The 11,759-nt window shown below is 32.5% G+C and overlaps 1 protein-coding gene across 1 annotated transcript; it reads left to right on the forward strand.

Annotated features, from left to right (window-relative positions):
• The first annotated feature begins 5,938 nt into the window (after positions 1 to 5,938).
• On the forward strand, positions 5,939 to 10,634 carry LOC114409970 (probable serine/threonine-protein kinase At1g54610). Its single transcript, XM_028373667.1, has 7 exons — positions 5,939 to 6,691; positions 6,821 to 7,105; positions 7,925 to 8,242; positions 8,865 to 9,092; positions 9,170 to 9,270; positions 9,365 to 9,491; positions 10,021 to 10,634. Exons 1-7 carry the CDS (start codon positions 6,395 to 6,397, stop codon positions 10,342 to 10,344), a joined length of 1,680 nt encoding a protein of 559 aa, XP_028229468.1. The 5' UTR covers positions 5,939 to 6,394; the 3' UTR covers positions 10,345 to 10,634.
• The last annotated feature ends 1,125 nt before the right edge of the window (positions 10,635 to 11,759 follow it).

Raw genomic sequence — 11,759 nt, forward strand, 5'->3', positions numbered from 1 at the left:
TATAGAACAACAAATAAACTTGAAATTTGAAAGGAATATATCATCTCGAGTATTTGAGCCATGCACGTTCATTAAGTACTAGGTGGAATTTAAGTGACTGAGTTGTTGTTATGCCCGTGTTTGTTGCCCTTGGACTCTCACTAGTACGGTAACCTAACACATGGAACTTAATTTCCTATCACGAGTTGATTCTTGAGTCAAGTCTAACAAGAGTATGGTCACCCAACAAACGGACCATGTTTCATCACCTCCACATTTTCCTATCACCATGAGTCATGACCCAAGTCTTCCCATGAAACCTTATAAATTAATAGGAACTATAACAAATCATTTTCACCCTTCTACCATGGATTCCATCTTATGTAAAGAATGCACAATCTGAAAAGCAAACAACTTTGGCCATGTTCCAAAACACCGCTTTGTGATAAGCAACAAATTGTTACTTCTCTTTGAATCATCCATTTGGAGGGTGTTGACGAAAAGACAACCACACACTTTACTGTTCCTATAAACCAAAAGCAAAGCTCAATAAAAGAAAATCCTACTTGCAGCACACAATTCTAATTTTAATTCCAAACACCAATAGTTATTTCTACAAGTTACAAGCATTCTTTCAGAGATATCAAGGACCATTCTTAAATAAAGCATGGAGATATGAAAATTAACATGTTAATTACTCGAGAAATAGCATTTAAGTATATTGCTTATATACACCTTTTTTATTTTGTTAGGAAACTTGTATACAGTCAAACGTCATCCGTTCTAAATTAAAATTTGTCGGCAAAGATTCAATGGCGAGTTTTCTGGGCCTGTACCTGCCTCCTAAAGCTCATCATCGAACTTGACCCAACAACTAGTTGGTCCTACAAATTTTATTTTATGATGGGAGATTTATCCTACAAACAATTTAGCCATTTCTTTTTTTCTCCGCCCAAGCCATTGATTTATTCTTTTCACTATAATAATAGGCATCCTCGAAGCCTTACTTTTTAGTTTGAGCTCATGAATATTTATTCAAATTATTTCTAAATGGAATCGGCGAAAAATAGTCCTAACCAAATTCAGTTAAAAAAATCATAGCCAACATCGTCTAAAAAATAACATTGGACAACGTTGGTTGAAAAACATTATCAACTCACATAGGCCAAAAAAAATCTCTGGACAACATTAGCAAAAAAAATAACCTTAACCAAGGTTGATAAAAAAAACCTTAGTCAACATTGTTTGAAAAATAAAATTGACTAATGTTGGTTGAAAAACATCATCAATCTAAGTTGGTGGAAAAAACTTAGGAAAACCCTAGCCGACATCGTTAAAAAAGTAGCATCAACCTATTTTGTCTAAAAAACATCATTAGCCAATGTCGAACAAAAAAAAAATTATAGTCGACGTTGGACAAAAAAAAATTACCAAACAACATCAACCAAGATACTCGAGTGGATGTCTATCAAAAAAATAGTCTTGATTGATGACGACAAAAAAAAATCATGGTCAACATTGGTAAAAAAATTACTCACAATTTTTTTATTAGTAAGTTAGATCAATTTTAATCCATTAAATATTGATTAAAGGATTCATTGATTTTGAAAAAATAATGAATAGATCATTAACCATCCATAAAATTAAATAGATCCATTCATTTGTTTTTTTTTTTTTTTTTGTAATAGATGGATTGGATGAATTTTTTGTAAATAAACTAGATAGATGATGAATAAATGAATTCATTTGTCACTCATGTAAAATCTATTATCAATAGATTTGTAAAAACCGTCCGGCCTCCAAATTGTTTACTGCAGTTGGCATATCGATTCTTTAGAATATTTTATAGTTTTATACTTTTCGTTCTCTCGCTGAGTCCATACTCCACTATTTTAAGTTTTTTTTTCTTCCATTTGCGCATATCACATGAATTGCTCTAGTTTTCCAATAAAATGGATTAAAAACATTTGGATACCAATGATTAAAAACAAATACATGTATATCTCCACCTTTGTATTTCAATTTTGGATCCCTCACAAAGCACCCCTGTGATGAATGTAGATTAAGAAACTAATGGTCAAAATTACCAAAACAATAAAACAAAAACAACTCAACAACAACATTTAAAAACATCCATTACAAGTAGAAGAATGGTGTATTTATCCTAATGCAAACAAAGTTATCTTCTATTTTGATCGCGATAAAAATGGCTGCATTATCCCAAACATTTAAATAAAGATGAACAACACATATCTTTACACCAAAATCATAATAACTATGCGCAAACAATACCACACACTATGGACATGCATTTTGACACTAACAATGAACTACATTGTTACAAATAAAAGTTTATCTCTCTTATGTTTAATGTAGTTTTGACCCAATATCATCTTTGATATTTAGTTTAATTGTTTTGTAAGAGATTTTTTTTAAGTAAATATATTATTGATATAAAGTATTCATTAATTTTATGAATAATTAATATTTGTTAGAAATTTTTTCAATAAGATATCTCCTTTTTTCAGTTATATTTTTTTATCATAAAATTTCAACCTAAGACCTAACTTTATTTCGTGATTGGTTGCACAGACTACACCTTAATAGATATTGACACAGAATTGATAGTATGACATTTTATTATCCGCATCAACACTTAATATTTATAAACATTTTACTATAAAGACCAAGTAAGGATAAGGGCTAAAATAAAACATATTTTAAAAAATGGGTCATTGGAAATATAAAATTAACAAAAATAATCCTGCAGTAATATTTATACAAATTAAAAATATATTTAAGCTTTCATCATTAAATTATTCTACCTAAAGCATTTCTAACCGATAACCAAAGCACATATTTTAATAGAAGAAGCTATTTGCAGTGATGTACTTGTATACCATCCCAGGGCAACTAATGTCATACATCAAAGTTGTTGGGGAATTCGAGTGGAGTAAACACCGGGAGATTTACACAAATGAGTCATGAGCAATCACATAAGGAAACTTAATACTACATTTTAATTCAAAACTTTAAGGCTCATGTTTATGGATTTTCTCCTCATTTATATGGTGTTCAACTTTTCCACTTCTACTTTATGTGGGACTTTACCTCACACTTGTACTCTAACAATATCCTCCTCAAGTGTGAGTCTCTTCCACATGATAGTCTCCCCCTCGAGCGGAGGTCATTATCATTCACGAGTATAGCCATTAGAGCACACATGCTCTATCTACTTGCGATACTTGCACCGCTGCTCCATCTGCGAAACACGCTGCCTGGACCCATCGTCCGGAAGATTTTCAATACAAGAGATCCCCAAGGCTAAGGATCCATCTGCGCCATCTTACTTGTTTGAGCCGGTCACCAAGTCGAACCATCGACCCAGATATTAGTTGTTGATACCACTCTGATGAGGGAAATAGGCCAACACAATAACAAACTCTATAACAAAATAAGAACTTGTGAGGAGCACCAATAAAGTATAAAGAGCAAAATAGAAATTAAAGAAAACAAAGATATAATTTGTTTAACGTAAAAAACCTCTCAATGCAAGGGTAAAAATCACAGGTTGTCTAGACCAAAGAAATAACTCCACTATAATAAATAAAGATATAAGAGAACATCCAACAAGTGTACTAAAACGTGCTACAAACAGTCAAATCAAAACAAATCCTAATTGGTACAATAGAGACAAGAAGATAAAATTCCAAAATATGGAACAGATAATGCGAAACACTTATCTCTCTCTTCAGATATCTTTTTCCCGATTCAACCAGACAATTTGAAGTATCACACGCATAGAACCTGCTGTCCAAAAATTAGCTCGATCTAACGGTGAACGAATCTGCAATTGTAATTTGAAAATGCTCTTTAATGGATATGTGAAAATCACAATGATTTTCTCTCTCTATGATTTGTAACTGTTTTTCTCTTTCAGATGAGAGTCGAGAGTCTCTTTCACTGTATCTCACTCTCTAATCTGACTCTCTTCACTTAAATAAGTGAGACATACGAGCCTTCTCATTTGAGTATTTACTCCACATAAGAAGGGAGCCCAAAAAACCCAACAAAAATAAGCCTCTAATTGTAGCAATGCTCTTAGAACCCTTTTAAAGGAAATTATACTTCATTTTGTTGTTCTTACAATAGAAAAAAATTACATTACTACAATTCCATCTCAAAATAAATGTCACATTTTAGAAAAAAATTTGTTTCAAAATAAATGTTACATTTGACTTTTTAATATAACATTAATTATTTTTTTCATCAATATTTATAATATATGTCAATTTAAATTTTGAATTTAATATTAATATTATTCTCTTTCATCTATTTAATAAGGTTAGTTTTATAAAATTAGTACTATTTTTCCATCTATTTATTAATTTTTATTGATATATATAAAATATCTTAGGACGATATTTATTTTAGGAAGAAGGAAGTATATTTTATACACTTCAACACTTTTCCAAAATCAATCAAATTAAATTTAAGGAAATTTCTAATAAACATACTAGGATAATAATGAAGAAAGTAAAAGGAAAATATTAATATTAGAAGTATGAAAAAGCCTTAAATGCTTACTTCTTCAAACAAATAATAATTTTTTTTGTTACAAAAAGGAAACAAAAACAAAACAAATAATAATGTCTAATATTTAATTAGACATATTAATTAGTATCTTTTGATTAAATACTTAATACATTTATTAACAACCTCCTTCATTCATTAATATTTTTTTTTCTCAAGCCCCTTTAACCATTAATATATTAGTTATGCTTCAATTAATTATTTCATCACTAGTCCGCGTCTCGCCTTAAGATTTTTATTCTAAAAATAAAAAGTAGCAAAAATAAAAAAAAGTGCATATTGATTAGTTTACCCAAAAAGTGATATGCAAGGACTTATTATATGTCTTAGGAGGCTGGTGTTCTGCAAATTAAAAGTGTCCCTCCAAAAATGTCAATCCAAGGCAATCCTTTTAAAAGTTCATTAATAATTCATTTATTATTTTATAATTTTTTTTACTGAAACAATAGTATTTAATATTCTCTCTATTTGAAAATGAAGAAAGTTGTTTAAAAAAAACATTATAAAAATCTTCGAATAATTCATTGATAAAATTAGATTTCCGACCATGACGGCAAAGCAATTTTATATATTTAACATGACCAGATGTCAAGCATTGCAATGACGAAAATGGTAGTAGTAAAAGTTTTGAATGATGTCCTTCCTCTCTTTCTCTCTCTCTCTCTGTTTCTTGCAATGAATGCCAAGACACAATTCATTATGTTCGGCATGGTGGGTGGAAGTAACTTCATTTGTCAGAATATTTGACAATTTTTTTAGTTTTCAATTTGAGAATTGAATTGAAACCATTAACTCGTCCATTGGTTGTAGACCATTAAATCATTGCACCTAAATTCTAGAATTTAGATGAATTCAAACATGGCAATAACTTGGTCCCAACCATAAAGTCAAATAATGAGAATTAAAAAAAAAGAAGAAATTACTGCTCTTTCCATCCCAAGATAATAGTAATCCCATGTAATTTTACACGAACTATAAATAATAATAATTTTATAAAATTAATCTTATATAATTATTCATTTATTTATAAATTTTTTATCTATCATTAATATTATAAGAAATATAAATAAAAAATGTAATTAGTATTATATTAAAAAACTAAAATAATATTTATTTTAAGATATTTTTTTTCTTGTAATAAATAAAAGATCTTATTAATTAGTATCCTTAAAATATTAATTAAAAATAAAAACACATATTCATATAAAAAATAATTTTTTTATCTTTTAATAAAAAAAATTATTTTACCTTCATTTAATATATCTACTTAGTATTTGCAATAAACAAAAAGAGCAACTTCTTTTCCACGAAAGTGAAAGGCAAAAACTTTCTTCCCCTTTTACTTTTATGGCACCATACCACACACCTCTTGACCAATTCGGTCCCGAAAATCTGTGACGTCATCAGACGCTGTGTCGTTTTGGACTTTCTGCTTCTTTCTTCCTTCCACACAGCAGCCACCATTTAACTGACAACACCAGCTCAGACTTTCAGACGCAGTGGCATTTCCGTTATTTTCATCCACGCGCTGTGTCGTTTATTCAACCTTGCATGCGTTGCACGCAATCAAACCCTCCCCCTGCACCCTATTCACTACTCCTTTATTCATTCATTAATCACACTCTCACAACTCAACTCAACGCCTTCTGTCGTTTACTTTACTCATTTTCTTCTTCTCTGTTTCCTTCTTTTTCGTTCTTCCCAGAAACCACCGTCGCTCGCCGCCGATCACGACGGCGATTTTCTCAGCTTAGTTTCTGTTTTTCTCGATTCCATGTGTTTTCCGTGCTCTGCCGCCGCCGTAAGCCGCTTCACGTGACGGATGGGTTGCGTGCTCGGGACGCCGGCCGGTGCCGGAGATCAGCGCCTTCGCCGGAGCGAGAAGCGCAACGGTGCAGTCGACGAAGGCAATAATGCAGTTGGGCTTCGAGAGAAGGAGAGAAACCGGCATACCGGCGATTTTCCGGGGACTCTTCCGGCGCCGGGGCGCCGGAAGCCTAGACTCGATCCGTGTGCCGTCACGCAGCAGGGATGGCCGTCGTGGCTGATGGCCGTAGCCGGCGAAGCCATCGGCGATTGGACTCCTCGTCGCGCCAACACTTTCGAGAAGCTCGCTAAGGTTCTTTAAAAAAACTAATTTTAATTATTTATTCTCGTTTTATTGTAAAATTTAAAAAAAAAAATGAAAATGGATATATTTTAGTAACAGTTTGTTATGTTATGTGTTGTTGTTGTTGTTGTTGTTCAGATTGGGCAAGGAACGTATAGTAATGTGTATAAGGCGAGGGACCTGGTGACGGGGAAGATTGTGGCATTGAAGAAAGTGAGATTTGATAATTTGGAGCCAGAGAGTGTGAAGTTCATGGCAAGAGAAATACTTGTTTTGAGGAGGCTTGATCACCCCAATGTTGTGAAGCTTGAGGGTTTGGTTACTTCTAGAATGTCGTGCAGTCTTTATTTGGTTTTTGAGTATATGGAGCATGATCTTGCAGGGCTTGCTGCTGGTCAAGGTGTTAAGTTCACTGAACCTCAGGTACCACAATTTTAAGCTGGTGTGTGCTACTGGTTATATGTGTTTTGCTTTTTGCATGTGCTTTTGCTATGATGAAATTTGGGCATGAAAGAGATTTAATTGGGTTTTGCAACCTTCGGTGTTGTGGATTCTGATTTGGGTTTTGTTTCAGGACATGGTATTTTTTTTTTTTTTGCCTTGCTACGGTTGAAAGTAAAAGTTGTTTCTTCATAGAGTGTATGTCTTTGATCTTTGCTCATAGAGCTTTCTAGGAGATGTTGGGTCCCATGCACAACTTTAAGCATGTTTAGTTTCGTGTTTATTCCACCATTCTTTGATGCCCTCAGCTTCTCGTATGGTGTTTTGAAAATTCCTTTATCGTGTCTCTCTAGTAAGTAAGGTTATTGCTTAATGAGGAATACTTTTGCTTTCCTTTTTGATGGAAAGAAATCTTACTTCTAGGGAATAAGTCTACTTTTATTTTTCGATAAATATTAATATTTCTAGCATGATGAGAGATTATTTGGTTATTATGAAGACATTATAATTTTTATTTATAGTCTATTCCTAGTTTAAATGGAAAACAGAGTTTGCGTTTACATGGTAGGTAATTTACAGTTTACAATTGCATATAGTTGTATGTGAATGCTAAATCATAAAACGCTTATTTCTTGATTCATGGGGGTTTTCACACTTGGTGTTTGATGGAGTTGTATGTAGCAGTGATACTTTCTGAATTATTGACAGATTAGGAGGAAGATAGACTTATTCGTATTACAGAGTAAAAGGAAAACTCATACTGAAAGGCTGATTTGTCTCTCAGTATATTCTTTATGACAGGTTAAATGCTTTATGAAGCAATTACTATCTGGTCTTGAGCATTGCCACAGTCGAGGGGTGTTGCACCGTGATATCAAGGGTTCCAATCTGCTTATTGACAATGAAGGGATCCTTAAAATTGCAGATTTTGGACTGGCAACTTTTTATGATCCTAAGATAAAACAGGCAATGACAAGCAGAGTTGTGACCCTTTGGTATCGCCCTCCTGAGCTGCTTCTTGGGGCTACTGTTTATGGTGTTGGTATTGACCTTTGGAGTGCTGGTTGCATCTTGGCAGAGCTGCTTGCTGGAAAGCCAATAATGCCTGGCCGAACAGAGGTATTGCTCTTCATCTTGTTTATTGGTGCTGTTGTCTAAACTTAGATTTTTGGATACTCGTTGTGATGCTTCTAATCTGTTCACAAATATTTTAAGCACCTGTTAGCAGTTTGCTTTTAATTCATCTTGCTCCTTACCCAGAGTCACTTTTAAGGCTCTGTGCATAGGCAGCATCTTTTTGCCGGCCATTTTCTTTGGGAAGTTCTCTTAGACACCAACCAAGTTAGGTAAATAGGGGCTTGTGTTGGACAGTGTCATCAAATTTTAGTTTGTTGATGACACTAACCTATCATCTTGATGGACCATATATAGATTATCAACTAGAATACAAAAACCATATTAAAGACAAACAAAGATGAAAAAGAAACAACAGAAAATGAGAATCATTTATTTTATCATCTGAGAGTGCAGAGGAATTAGTTTAGGTATCCTTTCTGTGTGAAAACTGTACCCTTTGTGGCATTTACGTTACAGTACCTTCTGTTTTGCAGTTAATTGAACCTTTTTCACATTCACTATATGTATCTTTATCTGCATTCCAATATCCCCCTTTTTCTTCCTTTTAAAATTAGTATTATTTTCAGGATGATACATGACTAACTTTCGGGTTGCATGGGGCCAGGTTGAACAACTGCACAAAATATTTAAGTTGTGCGGCTCTCCATCTGAGGAATACTGGAGGAAGTATAGATTGCCAAATGCTACTATCTTTAAGCCCCAGCAGCCATATAAACGTTGCATCTTAGAAACATACAAGGACTTTCCTCCATCTTCACTACCTCTAATTGAAACCCTTCTCGCAATAGATCCTGAGGATCGTGGCACTGCCTCAGCAACACTAAATAGTGAAGTGAGTGATCACTGTGTATTAACCTTGTATTTGGGATATAATATATAACATATTTCATATCTGTATTCTGTCTGCAGTTCTTTACCACAGAGCCTTATGCTTGTGAACCATCAAGTTTGCCAAAGTATCCTCCCAGCAAAGAATTGGATGTAAAACTGAGAGATGAAGAAGCAAGAAGGTCCTCTTCTTCTCTTCTCATGTTTGAGAATAACTTCTGGACTGATTTTGCTTTTTGTCCAGTTTCTCATTGATGGTTTTCATTTCAACCTCAGGCAAAAGGCTCTAAATGGGAAAGCTAGTGCAGTTGATGGTGCAAAAAAAGTCAGAGTACGTGAGCGTGAACGTGGTCGGGCTGTTCCAGCCCCTGAAGCCAATGCAGAGATCCAAACAAACTTAGATGTAAGTCATACACGTAGTTGTTTGTGTCTGTCATCCTTTTTGCCTCCCTTGGTTTTTCTATTTGTTTTAATTTCTTATTCCTTCAAATCCCAAGTTCGTGCTTATGTCATACACTTCCATGAATAATGAATATCTTAGGTTCTCTATACTCTTGGGACTAACATACACTTTTCATGACTATTTTAGGTCCGAGTTTCCTTTATTTTTTTATTCTACATACTCAAGCTGGCATAAATTTTTCATGAAACCTTGTCATTTGCGCAATTAGCTATATTTATAAATTGTAATGATGTCTGGAACTTGAGAGTCCTAGATTCTTTAGCAATTTTTTACTTTGGATTCTTTGATCATGTCTACCTTGAAATTTAAAATATGGTTTTCATGATAATATTTTTTATTCCTTGGGGACATAGAACTTTGTGAAACTTTTGTTTGATCTGATGATCTCATGGTGAATTGAGCTTTTCATTTAGTGTCTTATATGTTGCCTTGAGCAACATTATTACATGTGTTACTCACTGAATTTCAGAGGTGGAGAGTTGTGACCCATGCAAATGCAAAAAGCAAGAGTGAGAAATTTCCACCTCCTCATCAAGATGGAGCTGTTGGATACCCGCAAGATGCATCAAATAAAGGACCTGTTTCATTTGGCGCCCCTGACACTTCCTTCTCTTCAGGGATATTTAATTCAAAACCTTCTGGACATGTTAGGAATCATGCTGCTGCAGGGCTTCACAGAGGGAGGAAAACTAAGAAAGATGAGTCCCAGATGGCATCATCATGGAAATTCATGCGTCCATTCAAACCATCAACAGCTGGACTTTCCATGGATTTATTATTTAGGAGCAAATGATCAATCAGTTTCTTTTGATTTTGGCTTCCTAGAATATGAGGGTAGTGATGATTTAGGCCTTGATACATCTTTTTTTGCATTTCGCAATGGTTTTCATTTTTTTTGTGTCGCTCCTAATTTTTTGTATTTCATTTGGCATAAAGTTGTTGTATAATCTACAACGGGGATCCTTACATTTGTATATTTAGAGGAATAAATTCTCTGCTGTACAGTTTCTGGGAGGACTTAGTTCTTGAGGACCTTGGAAATGTTTCAATTTAGCTAGTAAATGAGTTTTAAAAAAAGTACTGTCACGTCTAATGTTGTAATATACTATCTCCGTCTCCAAATATAAAAACTTTTTAACTAATTTACATGAACAAAGTTGGTTTATTACGTGTTTTGTTTGGATTACGAGTGAAATAAAGAAAAAAAGGAAATAAATATGAATGATAGAAAGGAAAAAGAAATAAAACGAAAAAAATGTTTTCTTGTATTCAAACAAATAGAGGAAAGAAATGGAAAAAATTCTCTCTACTTGTTTAGATAAGTGATAAAAAAAGTCAATCGAAATAAAAAAAGGAAAAGGTTCACTAGTGCTATAAGGGATATTGATTAAGAAATTTAAAGGAAAAATATTTTTATTAGAAAATAGAAAATTATGTTACTTATGATCTTTTTTATACTATTTTATGATTTACATAATAAATATTTTTTTAGTTCTCTAAGTAATGTCATAAGGACATTGATTAGTAAGATCTCATAAATAATTGTAGTCCTTTTCAAAATAAAAAATAATAATTATAAGAAAAATATTTTTATAATACTTAAAAATAATTTTTTTATTCTAATGATTTTTCTTAACATAAAATTATTATTATTTTTTATATTACCTCCATCAATATTTTTTATAAGACTTAACTTACTCATTCACCGATATTAATGAAATTACTAGTATTAAATTAGTCCAAGTTTATATATTTTTCAAATATTTTCATTAGTTTTAGTTATTTTAATCTTTCTCATCATTAATATATTATTGTTTTCACTTTTATTAGCTATACATGTGAATAGTCAAAGTAAAGTTTTTAAAATATTCTTTACACAAGATAAAGTTAAACTCTCAAAAGAAACTAAGACATTAATGTATTCTATTTATAATTTATTTAACTAAGAAAAATAATGCAAGAAACATTTTAAATTAATTCTTATGAAAAACACACACGAGGGAGCATAACTTTTTATAAAATTAAATAAAAAATATAATAAAAGAGAAACAATTTCCATCCCATTTCATTTTAATCTTGTTGGAATGATCATGGCATGTACTTTATAAAAAGCAACAAATAAATTTCTCAAAATTCTTTGAACACAGGAAATTAGGAATGTATACCTTTTACCTTTTATCAAATTTATTTACGTGCAGGTCAATAGCT

This window comes from Glycine soja, chromosome 4 (assembly GCF_004193775.1).
Source record: "Glycine soja cultivar W05 chromosome 4, ASM419377v2, whole genome shotgun sequence".
Taxonomy (NCBI): domain Eukaryota; kingdom Viridiplantae; phylum Streptophyta; class Magnoliopsida; order Fabales; family Fabaceae; genus Glycine; species Glycine soja.

What these genes read in the sequence shown, in the direction of transcription:
- LOC114409970 (XM_028373667.1), top strand. Translation starts at nt 6,395, where the DNA reads ATGGGTTGCGTGCTCGGGACGCCGGCCGGTGCCGGAGATCAGCGCCTT. An exon ending in CTTTCGAGAAGCTCGCTAAG is followed by an intron (nt 6,692 to 6,820) that starts GTTCTTTAAAAA and finishes GTTGTTGTTCAG; the next exon opens with ATTGGGCAAGGAACGTATAG. An exon ending in AGAGATGAAGAAGCAAGAAG is followed by an intron (nt 9,271 to 9,364) that starts GTCCTCTTCTTC and finishes TTTCAACCTCAG; the next exon opens with GCAAAAGGCTCTAAATGGGA.